Raw genomic sequence first — 27,579 nt, 5'->3', positions numbered from 1 at the left:
TCAAACAAATCGTAAACATTCCTCGAAAACGGCGGTCGGTTTTGGTGCGCGAGCTGTGGATAAACGATTTTATTTTACAATTTTACCAACAATTATTTACTCGAATCCCTCTGAAAGCTTTGATTGAGTTCCAGCACCGTAGATATTATAAAGTTTAGTTTTTGACGTGGAAAATGTGGACGAATTTCGAGCTGGTGTCGGTCGAAGATGAAACGCTGAACAGTGCCTTCTGTACCAACGGCTTGTTCCGGATTTCCAGTGATGAACAGGTGAGTTGTATTATCAACAAAACCTTATTTTTCCTTTGCAACTCGGGTAATTGCAACGCCCATGGCTTTTTCAGGTTCAAACAAACCCTCGTGTAACCGGTATTCTGCAAAATCGGCGCATGATCCTTTCGATCGACAAGGCGTTGGTGCTGTTTCAGGATGAGAATCGTTGCAACGAAGGAAACATCCTGGACGTGTCGCACGACATCGAGTGTATTGCCGCATCCGAGAGTGGCGATCTGGTGGTTTGCGGTTTGTCCAATGGAACCATAACCGGGTTCCATGTGCGTGGGGCCAATTTGTTTAGTTTGTATGTGGAGCACGGGTTTAACGGCTGTAGCAAACTTGTAGCTAAACTAAAAATCTAATCCTTTGCAGGGGAATCCATCCGGATGATTGTAATCCTTCAGGGGACACGTTTGCTGAAATTCGTCAAGTGAATGGCAACTATTACGTCCAGTGTAATCGAGGCCCGGTGTACCAGATTCTGATTGACGAGGTCAAGGTCAATGATACCATGAAGCAGCTGGACTGCAGCGGTATGGATGGAACCTTGAATTTTGAGGATTGCGTCGTGGTGAATCGGATTCTGGAAAAGCACCTGCGCGAACCGATTACAAGCTTTGTGCCGCTGACTAGCTACGAATTGGGAAGCGATTTGTCCTATCCGCTGATGATGTCCACCAGTGCTGAATCGATCTACTTCCAAGGCGCGGACGGATTTGAAAAGATCCCATTGAAACCGGAATATTGCGGAATTAGGAAGGTGCTGAACTTGGTTCACTGCTAGTAAGATATAATACTCTGAATATTCTGAAACTTCTAATAAAAAAATAATCATTTTCAGCATTGCATTGACCAACAGCGGGCAGATATTTGAGATTTCGCCAATCATTCGATTGAATTCCGATATTCCGCTTCCGTACAAAATAGACGACATAATTATAATGGAATGTACGGTAGACGTTATTGAGTTGCTGTTGCTAACCAAAGCGGACGTAAATGGCACCCGGTTCATGAAGATTGTGGATTTCCCATGTAAGTATAAAAAACGAATATATTTTTCTTAAAGAATACTCATTAAAAAACGAAAAATATTCCGCAGCAATGGAGTGCAAGTACGAGTTGGACATGAGCGAGTATGTTTGGCTGGTGCAGCAACCGAAAAGCGCCGTCAACATCTACTACATAACCGGAAGTCCTCACGACAAGCAGTATGTGCAAGAGGTCGAAATGAAGATCCTGTCCGAAACGCAGCCCTCGCTTCGGCTGGACAAACTCATCCGAAAGGGACGTCTCGAGGAAGCGGAAGAATTCGCAAAACAGTTCGATCTTAGTCTGCAACCGATCCATCAGGCGAAAGTACGCAGCTTTCTGGCTCAATTGGCCACCAGCAAACATCCGGACGGAGACGAACAACGGCAGACCTTCGCGAGAATGATGGACGTTTTGAACATGGTTGAAGAACCCTCGTTTTTCGTTACGGTCCGGATGGCGGCCATCCCGGAGCGAAACATGAAACGACAGTTTCTGCGGTTTTTGCTGGATAAAGTTGACGTAAGTAAAATGTTTTTTTTTTTTTTTGGTATTTCGGGTATTCATACTGGAGCTGAGGTATTTTATTGATTGGTTCATTTCTAAACAAAAAAAAAAAAACAGATCAATTCACCTAGTGGTGATAATGCCTTTCTCGTTATTAAGTGCAATACTTACGATACATATATCCATCTGAATAAGCCGAAGTATTCCCAAATCCTGATCATGCTTGATTTAGCCATTATCGAATAGGAAAACTTGATGATGGCACATATTCCGACTTTATGTTCATCATATAGACAGAGCTAAACAATATCAGTCCTATACTTTTGACCACCATTTATATCAATGGATGCTGATTAACATCAAGACGATAAATTCAATTATATATTTTTTGCACAAGCGTAAGATCATACTTTTTCTGTAAGTTTATTATGATTATACACAATTCTTGCTTAATTTGAAATCTTCATGACAAAAATACAGAAGAGTGAAATGTTCCATATTATTTTATTCATATTTTAATCGCAATCGCACCGTTTTGCGCAAATATTTTAGACGCAAGAAGAGATTGAACAAATTTTGCTTCCAGTTGATGCAATCAAGTTTTCAATTTCTCATTCAACATTGACCATTATTACATTATTGTACTTCAGAAGTTTTGAATGATTTGATTTGACCGGATCGCATCAATTTTGTCCAGATTTCGTTCTATTTCATATAGGGAGATTTCAACAGCTTCTTCATTCATGTCTTATTCAAAGCTTTCTAGGTTTTGAAAAAAGCCGTTTTTTTGGTGGTTGTATTAGTTTGGTTCACTCTTAAATTTGATTGCTTTCTGCGGTATACTCGGAACTGGATCCGGAATATTGCCAGTAGGTTTTTTTTTATCTGTATTAACGAGATTTTTAGCCCTAGGCTAGTTCATCTCGGGACCCACGCTTTACATCCCTTCCGAAAGAAGAGCTCACATTTTGTGAGTTTGACGGGAGTGGGATTTGATCCCAGGTCCTCGACGTTAGAGTCAAGTGTTCTAACCATCCCACCAGGATGGTCCCCATTGTCAGTAGTCTCAAATATGGCCTGAGCCTATTTTCATGCTGATCGTACATCAGTTTATCGAAAATGCCGCAATTTGGTGTGTCACATGCATAGGTTTGGCCCACTTTTAGGTATGTGTGATAAACTGCCGTGAATCGCATATCTGTCCCATTTGCATAGGAAATCCAGCAAAGATGGGACTGATATGCGATTCACGGCAGTAAATTTCTGTGAATAAACCGGATCTGATACCGGAACCACAGTCATGCATGTGGTCTGAGCCTATTTACTTGCTTGCCATTCACACTGCCGGTAAGTGGTCTGTGCCTATTTTCTTACTAACCATTCATCAGGTTATCGAAAAAGCCGCGACCTCATGTCTCGCATGTATGGGTTTGTTCCAAATTAACATGTTAGCACCTGCGGCGGGATACCCGGAACCGGTTCCGGGACAGGACCAATTGTCTCAAATATGGTCTAAGACTAGTTTCTTCCGAACTGTTTATCAGGTTTCCTAGAAAGCCGCGAATTGGTGAGTTGCATTCACGGGTTCTGTTCATTTTTTGCATTGGACCAACTCAGGCGGAAAACCTGCAACCGGTTCTGGGACACTACCGGTAGTAATACGATCTGAGGCTATTTTCTTGCAAGCCGTTCATCAGATTATCGAAAAAGCTGCAATTTTATGTGCCGCATGCATGGAGTTGGTTCACATTTACATTTGGCCACTTTCGGCGGAATGCCCAAAACCAGTACCGGAACACTACCTGTAGTCTTAGATGTGGTCTGAGACTTGCCGTTTTTCAGGGTATCGGAAAAGCCGCTATTTGATGAGCCGCATGCATGGGTTTGGTTCTCTTCTACATTTGACCACTTCCGGCGGGACACCCGGAACCGGTTTCAGAACAATACCGTTTCTCCAAAATACGGTCTTGCTAACCGATCATCAGGTCACCTAAAGAGCCGCGATTTGATATGCCGCATGCATGGGTTTGATTCACTTTTATATTTGGCCACTTCCACCGGGACACCCGGAATCGGCTCCGGAACACTACCGGTCGTCCCAAACATGGTCTGAGGCTATTTTCCTGCTTACCGTTCACTAAGTTATTGAAAAAACCGCTATTTGATGTGTCGCATGTATGGGTTCGGTTCACTTTTATATTTGGCCACTTCCAGTGGAACACCCGGAACCGGTTCCGGATCACTTCCGGTTCGGATTTGATTTGAGGCTATTTTCCTACTATTTGTTCATCAGGTTATCGAAAATACCGCTATTTGATGAGTCGCATGCATGGGTTTGATTCACTTTTATGTTTGGCCACTTCCACCGGGACACCCGGAATCGGCTCCGGAACACTACCGGTTGTCCCAAACATGGTCTGAGACTATTTCCCTGCTTATCGTGCATCAGGTTATCGAAAATGCAGCGGTTTCAAACGTCGCATGCATGGGTTTGTAGCAATTTTATATGTGACCCCTTCCTGGGGAACCGATCCGGAACACCTAAATGGCCATAACTCCGGAACGGCTGGACCAATTCGAACCATTTTCAATAGGAAATAATGGGACCAGATTCTGCGTCGAATGAAACGTCGATCATTAAAATCGGTTGAAGTTTACTGCCAAAAAGTGATGTGAGTTATTTTGTACACACACACATACACACACACATACATACAGAAATACTGCATGGTGCTACCGGAGGGGAATTTAAGGTGGAGGTGAACTAGGAGAGTGTTTTTAGTGGGTAGGCGCACATTCGAATCCCACACAGCGTCTTTAGAAGATTTTTGGACTCCTAGAATAAAAAAAAACACACATACATACACACACAGACATCACCTCAGTTCGACGAGCTGAGTTGATTGGTATATGTGACTTGACCCTCCGGCCTTCTATCAAAAAGTCATTTTTGGAGTGAACATATAGCCTTTCCAGTACACTTAGTGTACGAGAAAGGCAAACAGTTATTGAAGTAGGTTTAATTTTCAGTGTATAAACACCGACGAACCGACGTGACAGCTAGAACAAACAAATTCAAATTGGTTGTCCTCGACGCCATGATGAAAAATAGCCGAACACTACCGCCACCTATATAACGGTTCGCGTTGATTTGATAGCTTGACCCCAAACCCCCGTGTGTTCATATAGGAAAAGGTTCGCGTCTGCGCTGATTTGAAAGAAGCGTTCGCTCGCTTCGCTGGTCGACCGTTAAATTCAGGGGGACACGTCGGTGGTATAAATGCCCTTCTGTGATCACAGCTAACGACCTCGACGAATTGTGTTTTTTCTTTATTCATAGTGAAACTGTCAGCAAGAACAGACCTCAACATTTTTTTACTGCTCAAGGTTTGTTTCTGGAAGAATCTTGAAATTTAAAATTTATTACTTCTTTTTCAACAGAAATCCTGCCATGAAGCAACGGAAATCAACGAGCAACTGCTCCGGTTGGACACCCTCAAGCTCATCGATCCCTACGAAGTGGACTCCGAGTGGCAAAACTTCATCTACCACCGGAACCTGACCAAGCACTGCATAGAACTGTTCAAAACGGACATGCCATCGGCTTGCCTTATCTGGTCCCGGCACATTTCGTCCATCATCCTGAACATGGATGCACTGAAAATCACCAGTCTCTTGAAATCCATCCCGGAGGACACTCCCCCGCTGGATCTGATCCAGTGGCTGATGCATTTTGTACCACCGATTCTACAACATCTGCCCCAAATGATGCGCATTCTGGTAACCTTTGTCATTGGCAAAACGAAGGCCCTCCAGTTTGCCCCCTTTTGGCCGAAGGTTGGCCTGACCTTCATCGATGACGTCATCGCCATCTTCAAGGACGTGAAATTCCCCATCATGGACATGCGACTGCAATACGAAACGAACATGGAAGAGATGCAGCAACTCAGTGACGCCCTCAAGGATCTGACTCTTCTGAAGGAGAAATTTAACCTGAGTGCAAATATCGACAATTTTCTTCAGGAAACCAAGGAGCACACCGCCTTCCGGTTGTTACAGACTGTGCAACTCTCGAACCTCAAACGCATCGTGGTTGAGTTCCTCTATCCTATGTTCGTTGCCCAGGAAACGCAGCTTCAGAACTCTATCATTCAGTACATTCAATTCCTGATATCGAACCAAAACATCAGTTACTGGGAAGAAAGGTGCGTTATTTTGGTTGAGGTAATCCACAACGAAGACATCAAACTGAACTGCATCCTGGATGTGCTGAAAGCATCGCCCGTTCCGTGGTCTCCGGTCATAACCCCGCTGGTAAAATACGCCAACTCGGACCATCCGATCGCCGGACGAATTCTCATCGAACAGCGGACGCAAATCGTCAAGATAATCAAGGTGAAATACGACTGGCCAGTGAAAAGTCAGGACTGTCTAAAAATGCTTGCGAAACGGGTGCTGAAAATGCGCGACCCGAACATGTTGGCCGACATCAAGGAACTGACGGATTCGGCACCGGAAATTGCCTATGCCGTCGATATGGATGTTATGCTGCGCTTGGCCGAATACAACGAGTTTGTGCCGGCTGTGCGGTATCTCGATGCGCTTGACGATCGGCGAAGGCAGGAGTGCAGCCAAGGAGTGGTGGATACCGTTATTGTAAGTATACCTCTGTGAATTTTATTTTCATTGATTGATTGATTTGTCTTTAAGAGACTTTCAGCCCTTGGCTGGTTCGCCTCCCGATTTTTTTTATTTCATTTAGTTAAGGCAAAGCGTTGAAAATCAAAAAAACGGACTCATAAACCAATATCAAATCAAGTTGAACGCCGCCCAAATGTTAACGGATTTAGCTGAAAATTTGAACAGAGCTCCGCGTTGTTTCGATTATGGCCGACCGAATCGAGAAAGGGCTGGTGTTGCAAATTTTGCCTCGGAAAGTGCTTGTGAATTGATCTCCGGATAATTCGAGATTGTTAGGAGAGTTTGTCATATTTGTAATATGTAATTTGTAACTTTGTTAATCATCGGGGTGCCGGAATTTGTCTTCATTTAGCGTAATTCGCCCATTGTTTTTTTGTGATATTGCTGCTGGATGTCCGAGACACGCAAATGGAAGTCAACAATTTTGTCTCGAGAGTACTGGAATGCGTATGATTTAGTGAGTCTGCTCCTGTACATCGATGGGGTGCCTAAAAGTCGATCTAACGTATGGGTCTGTTCATAAACCACGTAGACCAAAATTTGGCCATCTCCGAAATTCCTGGAGCAATCACTGGAAGACCTCTTGGATTAATTACTGAGGAAATACCTGGATGAATCCCTGGAGGAATTCTCGGAAAAATACCTGTAGGAATTTCTGAAAGTACATCTGGAAGAATTCCTGGTTGAATTCTGAAAGGAATCCCTAGAGATTTTTTGAAGGAATCTTCTGAGGAATTCTTAGAATAAATTCTAGATAAATTTTAGGATTATTCTGTGGTGGAATTTTTGGAGAAATTCCTGGAGGAATTCTGGGAGAAATCCCTGAAAAAAATCTGAGGAAATCTCTTGAGGAAACCATAGAGAAATTTCTGAAGGAATCATTGGAGGAAATCTTGGAGAAATTCCTGAAGCAATTCCTGGAAAAAATCGTATCCTGGAGAAATGCCTGGCGGAACTTCTGGAGGAATTCCTAGAGGAACTGTGGGATGAGATCCAGAAGGAATTCCTGGAGAAATTCCTGGAGCAGTCTCTGCAAGAATTCCTGGAGAAATTTCTGCAGGAATTCTTGGAGAAATCTCCAGAGGACTTCTTGGAGGAATTGCTGGAGAAATTTCAGAAAAAAATCTCTTGTTTAATTCCAGGAGGATTTCCTGGATGATTCCTTGGAGGATTTCCTGGATGAATCCCTGAAAAAATCCTGAAGAAATTCTTGGAAAGTTTCCTGGAAGAATCTCTGAAGAAATTCCTGGAGGAATTGCCTTGGGAATTGCTGCCATAATTTATGAAGGATGTCCAGAATCAATTCCTCGATCAATTCTCGGAGGAATTGCTGACTAAATTTCTGAGGTAATTCCTGGAAGAGCTCCTTGAAAAACTCCTGGATAAAATGCCTATCCTAAGGGTATTCCTGTGGGAATTGCTGAAGGAGCTCCTGAAGGAATTCCTGGTCGAATATCAAGAGGAATTCTGGGAGATTTCCATTTCTATTATTTTTTTATTGCTGAAAAATCCCTTGAGAAATTCCAGGAGAAATGTCCAGAGAAATTCTGGGAGGAGTTGCTGGAGAAATTTAGGAAAAAAAAATCCCTTGAGATGTTCCAGCAGGATTTCCTGGATAAATCTTTGGAGGAATTTCTGGAGGAGTTCCTGGAGGAATCCCTGGAGGTGGGGCTGGCTCACCGACACTTCCGGTCCGCTTTAGTGCTTTATGCATCATTGTGGCCAGGTGTTGCTCTAGTTTTTCCAACTGTATTGTAAAGCATGAGCGGTGATCCTTGACATTCTAGTGTAAATTGGGATATAGGTACTCGAAATGTTGATCGATCACCGATTATTGCTGGCAGATGCAGTGGAAAGTTTGTCTTAATACGTATCAATCGTCTCTGACAAACGAGAAAAACTGACCTCACTGATTACCTGTCTCTGAGCCAAATTTGGTATAGAGTCTTCAGTTTCCGATTAATCGCTTCATGTTTGATGGAGGTTTTTAATCCAATGGGTTACATAGCCGCTATCCGAATGAAGAGAGTAATGTTCCGCGTAATATATCACAAATCGAAAGAGGTACGGTACATTACGTGGAGCGGATATACTGAATTGGGTACCAGACCAAGTCCCTGCTGGGTGGCGCTAAATAGGTGAGCCATAGACAATAGAATCGTCAATGTCGTAGGGCATAGTATGTGACTATTGTCGAAACAACACTATGTTTGGTCATTGTCCAACCAAAATCATAAGCGGCGTCCACTTACACTAAGCGCATAACTATGTTAGGGCCAAGATTAGGATGAAATCATTGATAAAGTATAATAACACTTTTTAGTTTGTGTAGTTAGTTGAACTAGTGTTAACTTTTTATTGGGACATTTTCTGTAGGTTTATTCTGGATTACAATGCATTAGCTGCCCTTTAACTGAACACTAGTTAGGACTGTCTGTGGGAGATCCGGGTTTCTAATTCTGTGTAGGAATTGTTAAAACGGGATGCCTGATTTGTACTGCGGACAAATGGGCTGGAAGTACTGAGCAATCACAATTACTGTCGTACTAATCATATTAAATGCATGCTTTTCTACTTACATCCCGAACGTCGCCAACCGGCAAAGAGGACATGACGAAAAAAACGCGAGATGGCCCTAACAAAAACTAGAAAGGCGATGAAAATTGTCACCGATGCAACGATATGGAAACAAAATAGATGAGAAATTATCGACCAAATCATAATCTATGAACATATCGCTAATGTTCTTTATCATTCTTTCTTTTTCTCGTTTCAGCAACAAAATTGAAACCTCTCTACTATCTCTTCATTTTCTGCCTCTTCCATCCTATTCCCACATCTTCCTATATCCTCTACCCCATCTATTTAATGTATCTGACACTTGTTGGGACTGGTAACGCCAGCGCCTGCCTGTGGAAGATCCCGGTGTGCTAATTCGGTGTAGGACATGTTAACGGGGGAGGCTTAGTAGGTCCACATCTGCCTACAAGCAGATGGGCTGACAGTTGTCGGCCTGGGTGTGGACTGAGCAATTACAATTACAATACAATTACAGTTCCTGGAGGAATCCCTGGAGAAATTCGTAGAAAACCCCTGGAGGAATCCCTGTAAAATTCCTTAAAGAATTCCTGGAAAGTTTCCTGTAAGCATCTCTGAAGAAATTCCTAGATGGTTTCCTGTAGACATTCCTTGAGGAATTGCTGGCATAATTTATGAATGATGTTCAGGAGCAATTGCTGGATCAATTCCTGAGGTAATTCCTGGACGAGCTGCTTGAGAAATTCCTGGATAAAATTTTGGAGGAATGCCTGAAGGAATTCCTAGGGGTATTCCTGTGGGAATTGCTGGAGGTATTCTTTAAATTGAATTTCTGGAGAAATCTAGAGGAATTCTGGGAGACATCTATATCTAGAATTTTTTTTTTTTTTTTTTTTTTATCTGTATTAACGAGATTTTTAGCCCTAGGCTAGTTCATCTCGGGACCCACGTTTTACTTCCCTTCCGAAGGAAGAACTCACATTTTGCGAGTTTGTCGGGAGTGGGATTCGATCCCAGGTCCTCGGCGTGATAGTCAAGTGTTCTAACCATCACACCAGATCCGCTCCACATATCTATAAAAAAAAAAAAAAAAAAAAAAAAAAAAAAAAAAAAAAAAAAAAAAAAAAAAAAAAAAAAAAAAAAAAAAAAATATCTATAATTTTTATTTCTGAAAAAATCCCTTGAGAATTTCCTGAATAAATTTCCAGAGGTATTTAACACCGCTAGCCATGATGGTCTCCAATAGCGGAAGGTCCGAAAGAGATTGAAACTATTGAGAAATCATCATGTCTACAGGTCGTAAGCCCTGATAAAGTGTGGAACGTTTTGATGGCTGTGATCCCTGACCATCATGTCAAAACCCAGGGATACCCAAGTGACCATACTGTTAGGGTGTAGGGGTTGCATGTGTGAGGCGCATATATTAACAGGCATTGCTATGGACCGTTAGGGCTGAGTAGGGTCGAGGAATGGATCTACGATTGCTGAATTATACTAAAAAATTCGTGATTCAGCAGTGGTGGAACCGCTTTCCGCTTTTGTTCGGCCTTGGTGGTTTGTGTGGGGTAGTGCGTGTCGGTGTGTGTGTGCTTTGTGCGTGCGGTGCTTACGGCTTCAGCAGGGTGATTACTTGGGTAGTGTGGGATAATTGGGTTTGGGACTGAGGGGGTCGTCGTTGATAAGGCCGACATCATTGAGTGCTCAGTGTTGGCGGTTGTATTGGTGACGATTTCTTCAGCCTTAAGATCTCATTTATACCACGCACAGATTTTTGGGAAGAGGGAGTACTTTGTAATGCAAGAGAGGGATTTAAACTCTGCGTTACGGGTTGGGCGAGGTCATGCAGATAGACTCAACCCAGGTGACCGTGCGGCTCGGACAGTGATGCATGAATAAGTGCGGTGTGGGTGAGGTGCGCTGCCCTGTGGGTGCAGTTGAGTCCGGGTTGGAGTGGAAAGAGACCCTTCTCTACTCTAGGTCGGTTTCGGTTGTACGGGCGTGGTAGTGTTTGTCTTATTTGTGCCGTGTTGTGCGTGATTTGCGGCTCGAGCTGCGTGGTTACTTGGGAAGTATTGTACTCTGTAATCTAGATTTTGGTTTTAAGATGAAGCTAAGGCTGGGCTGTGCCTCGGATTTGTTGGGCGCAGGTCGGGAGAGCTGGTGGCAGTTTGTGCTGGGGGGTTTACTCGATTGGTTATTCACTGATGGTGGCCAGTCGATCGACTTATCGGCGCTGCCTGTCATTTGGTTCTTGGGGTTTGTGCTCTCGAGGTTCGGGGCGTTGCTTCGTTGTATCTTTGCTTTAATACTAACACGTTGTTTGATTTAACTGACTGTTTTTTACAGGCGTTTAACTCATTCTATTTCATAGATTGCCAAATTTAAGGGTAATGGTTCAATAGGGTGTTAGCTATCAGAGTGGATTAGAACGAGTTGGCGCCTACAATACACCAACACTGACACACACACTCCAATACTTACACGCACACATGCACCTACAACTAGCTGTAAAAGACCAGTGGGCGGGACAATGGTGCCTACCCAACAGTTGTAGGTGGGGTGTTTGGCTTAGCTACATGACTTGGTCCGGCAAGCCCATAAACATCAATTGGTAGACGTATTGCCTAGTGAAAAGACAACGCAGATGGGCGAAAGCCAGGGGATGCGTTGATAATAGCAGAATAGCAGAATAGCAGAAATTTCCAGAGGTATTTCTGGAGGAATTCCTGAAAAATTCCTGAAGGTATTTCAGGAGAATTTCCTGGAAGAACTTTTGAAGAAATCCCTAGAGGATTTCTTGGAAGAATCTTTGGAGAAGTTTCTGGAGGATTTCCTGAAGGAATCTCTGAAAAAATCCTGAAGGAATTGTGGAAGAATCCCTGGGGGAATCCTTGAAGAAATTCGTGGAGAAATCCCGGGAAAATCCTTGAAGATGTCCCTAGAGGATATTTTAGCGGAATTCCTGGTGAAATTCCTGCAAAAATTCCAGAAGCTATTCCTAGGGGGCTGTTCATAAACCACGTAGACTTAAATTTGGCAATCGCAGACACTCCCCCCCCCCCTTCCCCCTTGTAGACTTTTTTGTCCATACAAAAATTTAGAAATTTGTATGGAGCGTAGACTTTGGCCAGACCCCCCTCCCCCCCCCTCCGTCCAAAAAGTCTACGTGGTTTATGAACAGCCCATAGCGTAGGTTCATTCTAAACATTTGTTTACTTTACACAAATATCACCAAAGGTGTACTCATCAACGTAGCGTAAAATATTCACCAGGACACAGTCTGTTTTTATATCTATGGGCCCACGCAACTAATTTCCGCGCAGTAGTCTAAACAGGTGGATTCTCCGCAATACACAAACAAGGCTTCAGAAAGGTTAATTTACGGTTGTCCGTTGCCTTTCATTGAAAGTTTAGAAACCGTTGCCAACGAGCTATGTGTTGCCGGAAGAATCCCTGGAGGAATTTCTGAAAGTACATCTGTGAAAAAATATATCTTTAGGGTTTTCTTCGGATAAAAGGGGTTCACCTAAAACACTTGTTCACTCCTTGACGACCTGAACTAAAAGAGGTCGATTTCTACTTTATTGCCCATCATTACACTTCTGCTATAAATTGTTTATTCAGATTACGCACTACTACACAGAACGTTAACATCGAATTATGGCTACGAAAACGGGTTCCTCTCTTTAGCTATACACATCAATCTGGAGGAATACCTAGTTGAATTCTGGAAGGAATCCCTAGAGATTTTTTTTTATTTATTGGAACACGAGCGGCTACTGGTACACTGAGGGTATTCTTAAAATTGAATTTCTGGAAATTAATTTCTGGAGGAGTCTCTAGAGGAATTCTGGGAAATATCTGTTTCTATTATTTTTTTTTTATTTCTAAAAAAATCTCTTGAGTAATTCCTGAAAAATTTTTCAGAGGTAGTTCTGGAGGAAATCCTGAAAAACTCCTGGAGATATTTCTGGAGAATTTTCTGAATGAACTTTTGAAGAAATCCCTTGAGGATTTCCTGGAATAATCTGTGGAGAAATCTCTGGAGGATTTCCTGGAGGAATCTTTGAAGGATTACCTGAAAGAATCTCTGAAAAAAAAATCCTGAAGGAATTGAGGAATTGAAATCCTGGGAAAATTCCTAAAGATGTTTCTAGAGGAAATTTTTGTGGAATTCCTGGTTAAATTCCTGCAAAAATTGCAGAAGGTATTCGTAGAGAAAATCCTGGAAGAATTTCTGAAGGAATTCCTGAAGGACTTTCAGGATAAATTTCTGCATGTTGCTGACAGAATTTATGAATTTATGAGTTGCTGACAGAATTTATAAATTCGATCAATTCCTGATGAAATTCCTGGAGGAATCCCTGAACAAATTCCTGGGGTGATTTTTGTAGGAATTCCACGAGGAGACCCTGGAGGAATTCCTGGATGAAATCCTGGAGGAATGCCTGCATGAATTCCTGGACGAATCCCAGGAGAAACTCCTGGGGAATTCCTGGAGACATTCCTGGAGTAGTCCCTAAGACAATTCCTGGAGGAATTCTTGGAGAAATCTATAAGAATTCAAGGAGGAAAGCCTATATAAATTCCTGTAATAATGCCTGAGAGAATTCCTGGTAGAATTCTTGGAGAAACCCCTGAAGTAATTCCTGGAGAATTCTTTGGAGGAACTCCTGGAGGAGTCTCTCGAAAAATGCTTGCAGAAATCCCGTGGAGAATTTCTGGATTAATACCTGTAAGAATTCCTAGGGGAATTCCTGAAGCAATTCCTTTAGGAATCTCTGGAGGAATGCCTGGAAGAATTTCTGAAGGAATTGTCGGAATTAGACGACAAACTATTAGTCTTAGTAAGCCATGGAATATGTATGTATAGAAATAGAAAATAAAATATTCATTCTTGTTCCAACTGCCAACTGAAGTAGTTTGGTCTCTGGCTCTCACCACATCCTACCAAAAGGTTTTGGGCCCAGAGAGTTCGGATAGTGAGGAACATATTTTTTCAAGACTCAAGAAAAAGTTCTAACTTCAAGAATCACAAGAAAAAGTCTCTTCAAGTTTACTTCAAGATGGTCAACCCGACGGAGAATTCCCAGCAAGGCGGAGGTGGAGACGCTACCCGGAATCGGATCCACGCAATCCACGGTACGACAAGCCTACCGGCAATTGAACTTCTGCTTGGCCGTGAGAACTGGTCAACGTGGAAATTTGCGGTACAAACGTTCCTGGAACTGGAAGATTTATGGGAAGTCGTGAAGCCAACGCCGAATGCCGATGGAACCGATCCGGTGGTGGACGCTGTGAAGGACCGAAGAGCGCGAGCGAAAATTATCCTTTTGCTCGATCCGGTGAACTACGTGCATGTGAGGGAAGCGAAGTCCGCACGGGAGGCGTGGTCGAAGTTGGAAGCAGCATTCGAGGACTCTGGATTGACCCGGAAAGTTGGACTATTGAGACAACTCATAACAACCTCCTTAACAACCAGTAACTCCAAGGAGACGTTTGTTAACGACGTCATAGCAACCGCACACCAACTACGTGGGATTGGCTTCGAGATCACCGACGAATGGATTGGGACACTTTTGCTGGCCGGTCTACCCGAGGAATATCGGCCGATGATTATGGCTCTTGAAAATTCTGGAGCGGCGATTACCGGTGACGTCATCAAGACTAAACTGCTGCAGGAAATCAGAGTACCATCGTCGGGCGGCGCGTTTGCCAGCAACAAGCATGGGCGGAAACCAGCCAAGCAGAGTGAGAAGCCAAATCCATCTTCAAGCAAGGGTCCGAAGTGCAGGCGGTGTCACAAATTTGGTCACATTGCCAGGGATTGCTCGTCAAGAGAGCCGAAGAAAAGCGACGGAAATGCCTGGTGTACGGTTATGTCTGCGATTGAAGAGGACGACGACGATTGGTACTTCGACTCGGGGGCATCCAATCACTTTGCGAAGACGGCTCAAGCTCTTGAGGAATCTACCAAGTGCGGTGGTACCGTCGTAGCCGCAAACCGCGGAGCGATGAAGATAGTCGCAAAAGGAAGCATGAAGTTGAAGCCCGCCTGCTGCCCGGACGAACCAGCAATCACGGTGAATGAAGTGCAGGTAATTCCGGATTTGTCCACGAATTTACTCTCCGTGAACCAAATAGTGGAACGGGGACACACGGTGACGTTTACCAAGGACGGCGTGAGCGTCGTCAACCCGAACGGTGACGTTATTGCGACTGGTAGTAGGAAGCGTGGCCTGTTCAAGCCGGACCTGGTGCAGTCATCGCGAGCACTGGCATGTGCGTCAAATGGATCTGCAGCTCTGTGGCACAAACGGCTTGGCCACATCAACTACGACAGTCTACAAAGGATGAAGCGTGGATTGGTTTCCGGCATCGAATACGCAGAGCCGCCCCGGTGCAACGACAAGTGCAAGGTATGTGCTATGGGTAAGCAGACACGTTTGCCGTTTAGCAAATCCGGTTCACGAGCGTCGGATCTCCTCGAGGTGGTCCATTCGGATATCTGTGGTCCGATGGAAGCCAAATCGCTGGGTGGCAGCCGCTACTACTTGACCTTCACGGATGACAAGTCTCGTCGAATCTTCGTATATTTCCTGGAAGAAAAATCAGCACAGAGTGTATATGAAGCATTTGAAGATTTTCGTTGCATGGCTGAGCGACACACAGGGAAGAAGCTGAAGACGATACGAACCGACAATGGCAAGAAATTCACGAACCGGAAGCTGGAGGACCATTTGAAGCATCTGGGAATCCGTCACCAAACCACGGCGGACTACACACCTGAACAAAATGGTCTGGCGGAGCGAGTCAACAGGACCATCGTCGAACGAGCGCGGTGTATGCTTTTCGAAGCGGGGCTGCCGAAAACGTTTTGGGCTGAAGCAACAGCAACGGCCGTATACCTCATAAATCGGTCGCCAACCAAGGGGCATTCAGCGACACCAGAGGAAGTTTGGAGCGACAAGAAGCCAAACCTGGCACACGTACGAGTTTTTGGTTCGAAGGTAATGGCGCACGTACCGAAGCCGAAGCGCAAAAAGTGGGATGCCAAAGCATTCGAGTGCATACTCACCGGATTCGACGAGGATACAAAAGCATATCGTTTGTGGGACCCGAAATCGAAGAAGATCATCAAGAGTCGAGATGTTACCTTCATTAGCGAAGCAGGAGAAAAACCGTCATCTTCTAACAGCATGCAGCTTGCAGAACCGGAACGAAAAGTCGTTAGACTGGATCTGGGGGATCCATTTCCGGTACCAGAGGTGTCCGAACCGGAAGCAACCGAAGCAAGACACGTCGAAGATGACCAGGTGCCTGCGGAAGAACATCAGTCAAGCTCTGAAGATGAGGATTTCCTTGACCCAATCAGTGACGTGACAAACGGGAGCGCTACCTACCAGGCAAGTTAAAAGATTTTTTCTTTCCGAGTAGAGGACTTCCTTCCGATCAGTTTTCAGACCATCAACCCGAGTCTGATGGAAACGAGGATATTATCGACCTGCCTGGGCCGGCAGCTCGGCCTACAGCTAGTGTCCCGCAACAGGGACTAGCAGCGAGACGTCAACCGCCAACCGGTGGTGATCCACGTACCCCGTCCGAAGCATTGAAGGGACCTAAAGCGAAACTGTGGAAACAAGCGATGGACGACGAGTACCAGGCACAGATCGAGAACGACACTTGGGAGCTGGTAGAACTACCGGCGGGCCGAAAAGCCATCGGCAGCAAGTGGATCTTCAAATCGAAGGAGGACGAAAAAGGGAACATTGTGCGACACAAGGCAAGACTGGTTGCTCAAGGTTTCAACCAGAAGTTCGGCGTGGATTTCGACGAAGTCTTTGCTCCCGTTGCCAAGCAGGTGACCCTCAGGACGTTACTCACGGTGGCCAGCCGTCGCGGAATGCTTGTGAAGCACATGGACGTGAAAACCGCATACCTGCATGGGAAGTTGGATGAAACCATCTACATGCGGCAACCGGAGGGATACGCCATGGGAGGACCAAACACGGTGTGCATGCTCAAAAGGAGCATATACGGGCTCAAGCAATCCGCACGAGTGTGGAACCAAAGCATCGATGCAGTCCTACGAAAAATGAGGTTCGTTCCATCAGCAGCAGACTCATGTCTGTACGTGCGAAAGAAGGGCAACACGTTCACCTACATACTACTCTATGTGGACGACATGTTAGTAGTTTGCAGGACAGAGGAGGAGTTCAAGGCTATACACCGGGCACTGCAACAGCACTTCAACGTGACGGCATTAGGAGATGTGAAGCACTTCCTAGGAATCGAGATCGAGAGGGATGGTAACGGATTCCTGCTGAATCAAGAACAGTACATCCTGAAGCTCGCGGAACGATTTGGTCTGGAAAACGCTAAGCCATCGAAAATACCGCTGGATCCTGGCTACCTTCAGCAGAAGGAGGAGGAGAAGGAACTACGTTTGCCGAACAACACCCAATACCTGAGTCTCATCGGCGGTCTGCTGTATGTAGCGGTTCACAGTCGGCCGGACATAGCAGTAAGCGTCTCCATCCTGGCTCAGAAATCAAGCTGCCCTACACAACTGGACTGGCACGAGGCCAAGAGGGTACTGAGGTACTTGAAGTCGACCAGTAGCCACAAATTGACACTTGGATCCACAGCTGACGGGCTCGAGATGTATGCGGATGCCGATTGGGCCGGCAACCATCGGGACAGAAAGTCCAATTCCGGTTTCCTGATACGGCTTGGAGGTGGCATTATTAGCTGGGCATCACGCAAGCAAACCTGTGTGGCGCTGTCGTCGACGGAAGCGGAGCTCGTGGCCTTAACTGAAGCATGCCAAGAATTGAGTTGGTTGAAGAAGCTGATGATCGATCTAGGCGAAGACGTGTCGTTGCCAATACCCACATTTGAAGACAACCAGAGCTGTATTCGACTGGTGGAAAACGGAAAGATTGAGAAGCGGTCGAAGCACATCGCCACTAAATATTTCTTCGTTCGTGATCTTCAAGAGCAGCAGCAAATCGTCCTGAAGTATTGTCCCACCGAGTTCATGCTGGCTGACATACTGACGAAACCGCTGCAGCACCTACGATTGAAGTTGCTAAGAGAGAAGTTAGGGTTACTAAACTATATTGTCGAGGAGGAGTGTCGGAATTAGACGACAAACTATTAGTCTTAGTAAGCCATGGAATATGTATGTATAGAAATAGAAAATAAAATATTCATTCTTGTTCCAACTGCCAACTGAAGTAGTTTGGTCTCTGGCTCTCACCACATCGTACCAAAAGGAATTCCTAGGAATTCCTGAAGGAATCTGGAGAGAAACTCCTGGAGAAATCTTTAGATCTTTATCATTAACCGGTTCCGGCATATCTGGAAAATTTGACATCTTGTTTTTGTATTCCATGAACAAACATTACAAAATTTAGACATTCAACCAAGCTTTTTATTTCTTAAAATTCTGTAATATGATTGCAGTAGGTAGTTCTCTTGGAGTAATACTTGCCGAAATGTTCCAGTAAAAACGGTTGATAATTATGGGTAAAAACCTTAATAATTAGTATAGTTTATTTCTTGAGATATTTTTATTTGGAACTCTGAATTATTAATAATCTTTAAATTATTAAAATTAAAAAAAAATCTGATGGCCAGGGGGGGGGGTGCTTCATAAGGATTTTTTTTCCTATCCAAGGCCTAGTTTAGAGGTTTCAGCGCTATTCAGCGACCGGCTAGGTAGTAACCTTTCAAAAAGAAAAAAAAAAGAAAACTGAGTGGTTACGGTTTGGGCGTTTTTCGGGGGAAAGCGCTTCCTCCTCACACCATCGCTATTCGCTCACACCATCGGTGGCGCCAACCTAATGCGATCCCCCAAAAAAAACGTCAAAATTTCAACCGTTTCTTCGTCTGATTTTATTACTTTCATTGGAAATTCTGCGGTAGAAACGAAACGAATCGAAAATCCATAAAGAAACACCGAGACGAGCCTCGTTAGATAATTGTACAACTCGTGCTGAAAAAAATCCTTATTTTGCAACTAAATAACTACATATAACATGACAACTTGCAGTATGCAATCTACAAATTACTCTGTTACCACACAACGCAATTTTGCGATTCTAAGCAGAACATAATGCGATCTTAATGGTGTTTTTCTCACTACCCATGCACCTAATTCATGTTTTTTTTTCATCCACAGCGAATTCTCGACAATGGCACTACCGCGGACCCGTGTACAGATAATTACGTTGAGTTGTTACAATTGCTTAAATCTCGATGCCCGTCAGTTAGACAATTCGAAGCCCATGAGATGCTGCACATCATGACTCTTCGCCGGGAATTCCGTTTGGAAGTGTGCCGAGAGCAGCTCAACAACGATGCCGACCGTCAGAAACTGCTTCTGGTGGGTATTAACAACCTTCTTCTTAAAATAAAGGACGATCGCGACAGGTTCGTCCCGGCCTTGCTCGGTGGCATCAAGCGACTGACACAAGCTCTGATGTTCGATCTTTTGGAAGGTCTCTACGAGGTCTTGAAATTGATTGGAAACGTACATGTCACTTGCGCTGTGTTGGCAAAGGTCACGGAAATAATTGATCCTGGATGCGAGACGCACGACGACCTGCATCGGTTGGTAGTTCTGCTGTTGGTACAGCAAATGCGCTACTTTGAAGAGTCCAGCTCAAACTGGGAAATGGATCCGTTGGCATATCCACTGGCGGATAAACTGCTAAGGAGTTGCTACGACGAATCAACATTTAGCGGAATAGTTAAGCTGGAACTGTTGCGGTGGGTTCAACTGGGAAGCCACCATTATGATGTCGACGTGCTGAAAGAATGTGGCAAACGAACAACTTTGCCGGAGAAGGTGTTCAAGAAAATTTTCGAGGCTTCCGATGGAAAACAAGCACCGGCTAGAAGAAGCCACAAACGGGACTCCCTGTCGACTTTCGATATGATACACACCAAAGATGATGCGACGGAAGTGACCAAACATTTAGATGACCAAGAGACGATCATCAAGGCGATCGGCCAGGCGTTGGTTGTCATAGTGGGAAGCTTGAAAACGGATTGCATGGAACCACCACACCGATACTTCCACGAACTGCTGGCTCCGATCGACGTGCAGGACGTTGCAGCCAATTTCCAAACCACATTGGAATCCTTGATCAAGCACAAGAAGTATCCGGCTGCCATGAAGCTCGTCGAATTGATCTTGTCTTACCAAGATGATACAGGTGTTGTGATTCCGGCTGATTTCGCTGAAAATTTGCGACGCAAATCGCTTAAATTTTTCCTATCCCAGAAGGAACCGGATTATAGCAGTAAGTATAATGTGGCGTGCTCGATTTTTTTAGATTGCAACATTTGAGGGATTACAATCAGGGTACCAGATTCCGCTCATCTAAGGCCAGTTTCGCAGAAAAACATCATCTGTTGAATGACTGTTAAGCCAATTTGTAATGTTTTTCCATTTTCTGTTAGTTCAATTTAAGTGCAATCAGATATAAATCAAGACTTATGTAAAACTTTTCATAAAAGTATGATTTTATTACATTTGGTGTGAGACCAAAGTGGTCCTAATTCCGCTCACGAACAAATTTATGCCGCAATAGACTTTTGCGGAAAATTATTGCATTATTTTTGCAATTCTGTGTTTTTACAATTATTTTTTCCTGTTCCGTAGGAGTGTAGGGATTAAACACACTGTGTACTAAAATCGGTGCGTGAGCGGTTATTGGAACACATGAAATTAGCTACAGGTTTTTTGGGCCCAATAGCCGCTCAAAAAAATTCATTGTTTTGTTTTTAAAATTCATGTTATCCGGTAAATATTGCATAAAATGGCTTTGCTCTTGTCTAATTTATATTGTCCAAGAATATCAGCACCGAAAAGAGTTTATTTATGCGTGTAAACTTGATTTTTGCAACAGTGAGCGGCTATTGGGTCATGAGCGGCTACTGGTACACTGACGGTATATGACAATTGCAACACGGTGCAAAATAGATGCCCTCTTGCTTTGATAGTTTATACACAGACAAACAGACGTAACACTCTGATAATTCTCATCGTACACCGATTTAACGGTCTTTTCAAAATTTGATAGTTGGCCAACTGCCCAACCGTGGCGCTCGCATAGTTTTTTGTTCGAGTTTGACGTTTACTCACTACCGCCACCTAGTTGGTGGTCGGTCCTTTTAGCATTGGGCGAATATGTTTCCGTGACTATATGATTTGAATCGAAAAATGTTCGAAGGGTTACGTCTGTTTGTCTGTGGTTTATAATTATTTGCATTCGCAAATGTAATTGCTTTCCCTCAATACACCTCATAGTTTCCATCTCTGCATGGTGTTATTATTTTCACATAGCCATCTGAATAACATGCTACTCTGTATTACTAAAAAAATGTTTAAAATGGTTAACATGATTCATTTGCAGTGGCTGTTTCCATCCTGTTTCAATGCACATCACGCGATAAATGTCTGGAATATTTGCGAACTAACATGGTGAATGAGTCTCAAAGGGCTGCATTCCACACGTTGCTTGAGTTCTACTATATCAACATCGGCGATATGGAGCGAGCAGTTGAAGAACGAGGTCATCGCATGCGTTTCAACTTCTTCTATGAACTGTGCAAACTTGACCCTACCTTGAAGGCTAAAAAAGCACTTCCATTCCACAGTATATCGGATCTTACGAAGGAAATGAAGAGCAAAGTGCTGAGCGTAGAACTGCTGCGTAAAATGAGCGAGAACTTCTCGTGGGACTATCAACAGGTACTGGTGTCCCAGGTCATTACCGTGCTGAGCATGCAAGAGCTCGAGTTCGAAGTACAGCAAGATCCATTTGGCAAGGAGGTGGTGGCCATCAAAACGACTGTCGATGAAATCTTAAAACAATGCCAACCGTACATCAACGAAATAACAAATCACGTCTTGTTAAGTACAAAGCTTACCAACTATTTGGAGCAGATAAATTTCTACTTCTACGAGATGTACCTCAGCGTGCTGGAAATTTTCTCCCAGATCAACATGATGCAGGAAGAGCTGATTGTTTGGGAAAGAACGTTGGTTTATCTTAGGGACGGATTGACAATGAAGCGGAATCATCGTGCCGGACAAATCGAGCTGGACGCTTGGCTGAAACTCCAACCAGATGGCGGTATGCTTCCCAAGATTGCCAAGTACCGTCTTCCGTTCCTGTTGCTGGTGCGCCATCCACTGAAAAGTCTCCTGAAAGAGGAAATCAGCATTGAAAATTATAAAAAGATTTTGCTGCTGGTGCAAATGAAAGCCCCACTGGAAAACATGGACCCGGTAGAGCTGCAGGACTATTTCTGTAAATCGGCGGTTATCAATTCCATTTCTGAGTACAAAATACAGGCCGACGAGTTGGCCCCGACTGCCGGATGGCATCTGCAGCCGGTGAACAACGCCTTCCTTCAATCGGTAAGTTTTCGACCTCACATTGTCTTGCTTAGACCTCAATTTTACTCTATTCTACTTCCAGATCCTTCGTGTGGTGGATTGCGTTTCAGATCTATCGTCGAAGCTGTTCATTTTGTACTACGTTACGAACAATGCACCGGAAGGGGCCGATCAGGTGGAAGCAGCTTACGAGTGTTACAAATTTGCCTGCCAGAATGAGGATGCTTTGGCCAACAATGCAGATGCGAAGGACAAAATGGAGAAAATCATTCGTAAATATCCAATTTTCAAAACGCAGCATCTATTGTTGCAGTACGGCATAAACGACGATAAGTTGTTTGCGTTGATAAAGAACCCTCGGGAATTGATTAATGCTTTGTACAGCGAAACTCTGCAACGCAAGGTAGACATTAATAGTTTGGTATGCGAGATTGCTAAACTTCATCAGCTGGATATTGATGCGATCCAGGTTAGCTTGATTCAGAAGTGGCTTTCCATCTTTGGATCCAGCAACGACTCGGACGGTAATATGGAAGAGACTCTGTACGAAGATCACAACATGTCGATCGATGCCTCCGATGTTGACGTATCTGCCGATGAATACGTTGCCCGAGCGCATTACATTCTGAAAAGTTGGGACAAAGAGAAGAGCGTCTCGTTCCTGATAACTCAGCTTTGCACAGGTGATTCCGGAGTGGATGCCAAAAAGCAGCTCCAGATCTATGACTGCTTCAGCAAATTGATCGACGATCGATGCAGCGCGTACGTTGATGCGTTCAATCCGAACCAGTACATCGTGTTGAAGTGTATTTATTTTCTGAAATCGCTTGGATTCACCAATCTGACCGTGAGCAAGTTCGAAGAAACAGAGAAAATGACTCTTCTCAAGCGGCTCTGGCAATCGCATGCCACTTCCTCCAAGGGCTTAGAGGTAATCGCCTACATCTGCCTCGGTTATGAGCTCTTTGTACCGCAGATTTGGAACGGTGTGCTGAAGCAAATGGCTCGGACCAACATGATAAGTCATCTTACCATGTTGTTGGATATCATATCGGCCCGTGAGCAGCTCACCAACTTGGAAGGATTTCGAATGGCTTGGGAGGCGATAATCAAAGCCCCATTCCGAAACGCTAGTCGCGTTAGATCGTTCGACGAAGATGCAACTTTGGCAAAATCTTTGATTTTACTTCAGAAATGTCCCATTTCTTCGTCCTTGAATCTGCTGGACATTGCCGAGGTTTGCATCAATGCCAACCGACTTAACATGGCGGCAGTTTTGATTCCCTACGCCAATGACGACCAAAAGGAATCGCTGAAAAAGGTAATTTTATACTGTTACTAATACCATACTAGCCCATATAGCCGAGGCGGTAAACGCACGGGTATTCAGCATGACCATGCTGAGGGTGACGGGTTCGATTCCCGGTCGGTCCAGGATCTTTTCGTAAAGGAAATTTCCTTGACTTCCTTGGGCATAGAGTATCTTCGTGCCTGCCACACGATATACACATGCAAAATGGTCATTGGCAGAGGAAGCTCTCAGTTAATAACTGTGGAAGTGCTCATAGAACACTAAGCTGAGAAGCATGCTTTGTCCCAATGAGGACGTTACGCCAAGAAGAGAGAGAGACCATACTAGCCTGACATTATTCCTTTTAACCTGTACTTTCAGCTTGTTTCGAACAACATGGAACCCACGTTACGGCAGCAAATTTTGGAACTGGAAGAATACGGCGTGGCCTCTGTTATAACCAAAGCCGTGTGTAGTGAACTTAATCTGAACAAGTAATCGTTTCTCTCTCGTTCTCTCTTAATGCTAACATCAGTTATTCGTAAGACCGGTGCTCTAGAGCCAATATGAAGATATTTTTGAACCTAGGTTAAGTTTTAACTAACACAAGATAAACTACTGAGTGAAACATTTCAAACTGATCCATGCATGAGGAAAGAAAGCCTTGAAGCAGCTTCATCTCAGCTAAAAATAACGTCACGTGTTGATAGGTAATGAGTTGAGTGATTTTTTAATGGTCTTAGCAATTGATAACATAGTTTATGCTTTGATTTCAGATTGATTTTTTTCGATTTCAACACGACAAGGTAAGTGTCCACAAATACACTGCAAATCAAAAAAAAGTCGATTCTCCACATCTCAGTGTTCTACATCTTGATGTCTCTCGCTCTCCTCGCCATTCCCTTCAACTGCCATACACTTTACCTGTACACGTCTCCATATATCCTTCTCTCTATCCGATGTATTTTTTATTTTTGTTTAAAATTTTCTCTTCGTGATTTTTGCATCAGTACGCGGCTACTGGTACACTGACGGTAGAATGAAATGAATGGGCTCTTTTACATGCGTTTTTATCTGTTTTTATACAACCTGTAGCCACGCTAATGCTCAATTTCATGTTCCGAATCAGCATATAGGTGCGAAACGATAGATCAGATCAATATCCCTGGGCTTGGATTATATCTTCCAGGAAGCTTTGATTTCAGGCATGTGGTCGATGGCCTTTGCAGTAATGATTGGAATAGCTGAATGTATAATCAATGGCAAACAATTCTGTAAGAATCAGATCTTCAAGTTATCTGATATAGTTATACTGATCATGACGCTGCATAGTACCGTGCGGTACCCATATTCTGAACGGTCAAGGGAGTCTCACAACAAACACTAACATAAATGGAAGTTCTTGTTGCTAGAGATAATGCTTCACATTACCATCAAGTGTGTTTGTTGTCTAGCTAAATGTATAAAATAAATTAAATCTCATAATAACTTCCAGTCTCTGATCTAGACATATTTTTGTTTGTGGACGACGTGTTCCTAATTATGGACATCATAAGAAGCCATGGTCCTAATTCTGAACACATAGTGTTACTTACTCTGTACAAACACATTCTCTACGTTCGCAGTTCATTCAAAAACAATATGTTTTGTAACGATTGGATAATAGAGGGGCTTAATAAAATGAACACCTCAACTCTTGATTCAATGTATGATTCATAAAAGGAAAATCTATTTTGTGTTAGCCGACTGTTCAGAATATGGAGCTGTCTATAATATGGTGCTCGCACGGTATATCGAACATTTGTCGAAGTCATTTATGTGCCGGGAAAATATAATTCCAAGTTGGAGAGAATATTACAAACTGAGGGAGGGTAATAGGCCCAGTCAGACCCCTGAATGGGCAATGTGGGTTAGTTTATGGGAATGCCATTGAAAGTTTGTAATATTCTCCGAGGCTTTCGAAATCCAACAGGGCGCGTCCCCGGGTTGCGGATAGGGGGAAAAGGGAGATTTTTCACATTTGTACTGTAATGAGCCAATGTGGTATTATCTCCTATGGTGTTGTAGTGCGAATGAATGATTTCATTCTATGGGAATTCGAACCTTGTAATGTATTGTTTATCAACTTCATTTTTCTAAGCTTGATAAGGTTTTGAAGACAAACATGAGATGAGAGAATTGCCTAATAGGAAAGTCACATCCGCAAAGCTTTTACATATGCAAATGCTATCCATGGGGGTGCATGGGGTCATGTCTAGCATTTAATATGTATGGCAATGACTGATTCTTACCTAGCAGGGGTACTACAAGACCACGCGGACAATTCGATTAAAGGCTTAATTGGGGATAATATATTTTCCAGAACTGAAGGGACATTTTTTCCGGGGTGACTGGCGAGTCGGAGAGGGTAGAAGTTTCCGTTTGTTATAATTGGCAAAATAAACAATCGGGCACTTTTTCTTTCTATGACTTGCTTGGTATTTTGTGAATTATTGTTTTTTGGTTTTGGAAGGTATGCGATTCACTATTGAGCCTTAAAAATATTTTGCATCTGAATAGCATTGATATCGTCAAGTCTACACCAACACCCTAATCCCACACCAAAATACCCTTTTCCTATCCCATGGCGTTTATGTGGTCAGCAAAGACTATTCAGCCATTACCCCTCCTTATTATCGGCTTTGGACTGACTTGCGCTCTCATTGCCCCACCAAATGCTGCAAAATGAAAATGAAAATGAAATGAAACGATAGATCAGATCAATATTTTTCGAGTATAGGGCACTGCAAGAAATTCTGTCCTTCTTTTTCCCTTTTACAGAAATTTTGTAAACAGCAAGGCAAAGAAACGTCAAAATCTCATATAAAATCAAAACAATGCAGTGCCCTATGGCACTACTTAAGTAGTAGGGGATTTTTTTTTATTACCGTACGGGTTTGAGCCGAAGGGTCTCAGCTTTTCATTAAACTTTTTCCACAGGCAGGGCTCAAGGATAAATGAATAAAAAAAAATTGAGAAAAATTCAGGGTCACCTATTTTCCCGGAAAACTCAGGTGGAAATTTCTTGTTTTTCCCTGACACTACTTACTTTGAAAAATCATAACTCAAGAACGAAGCATCGTAGGAACAAAGTTTTTTTTTTAGAAAATGAATGCAAATTTTCTCAAAAATCAAAAAAAATGAACTGGACATAGTTTTCCACAAAATTTTCCACAGTTGAGAAAGTTCGTAAAGAAAAGCCGGAAAAAACTATGCCCGAATTCGTGAAAAAAATTCAAAAAAAAATATTTTTGAGAAGGTTATTTTATAAGCTTTAATTGTTGAAATTTTTGGATGCACTTTTTTTTCGTTTGTGGGTTATGGCCAATTTTATTTAAAAATGTCCAAATGTATAATATACACTGAAAAAATAAATCACATATCCAATGGAAAATTTCCATTAGTTTGGCTATATAACTGTTATTGGATTTTCCGATGAAAATTTCTTCGGAAATATCACATGAAATCAAGAAGGTCTATGGAAAACATTAGAAATCACATAGTTTCTATTGGAAAATCACATAACTTCGCAAAATCTATTTGAAATTCCTATAAAATTCAATGGACACGCGTATGAAAACAGTCCATGTGAAAATCAGATGAAAACAATGTGAAAACTTTTTTTCAGTGTAGGCTTAGAGTGGAGCGGGGTAAGATGGGTCACCTAAGGACGGATCATCATAACTTTGTAAATACAAATCGTATTGGTTTGTATTCGTCCTCTACTCCGCAATGCACTAGTTAGCTTTGCTAAAAGTCGATTAAAAGTTTATTAAATACAA

General features: G+C 43.3%; 1 protein-coding gene across 1 annotated transcript; it reads left to right on the top strand.

The window, feature by feature from the left end:
- LOC109409395 (uncharacterized) lies at positions 1-24,395 on the top strand. The gene is made up of 10 exons (XM_019682840.3): positions 1-269; positions 344-579; positions 648-1,058; positions 1,117-1,307; positions 1,375-1,826; positions 5,253-6,467; positions 19,237-20,362; positions 21,479-22,488; positions 22,550-23,788; positions 24,140-24,395. The coding sequence occupies exons 1-10, from the start codon at positions 174-176 to the stop codon at positions 24,254-24,256; spliced, it is 6,093 nt and encodes a 2,030-aa protein (XP_019538385.3). The 5' UTR covers positions 1-173; the 3' UTR covers positions 24,257-24,395.
- The last annotated feature ends 3,184 nt before the right edge of the window (positions 24,396-27,579 follow it).

This window comes from Aedes albopictus, chromosome 3, assembly GCF_035046485.1.
Source record: "Aedes albopictus strain Foshan chromosome 3, AalbF5, whole genome shotgun sequence".
Taxonomy (NCBI): Eukaryota; Metazoa; Arthropoda; class Insecta; order Diptera; family Culicidae; genus Aedes; species Aedes albopictus.
This window is presented reverse-complemented; position numbering and strand designations above follow the sequence as displayed.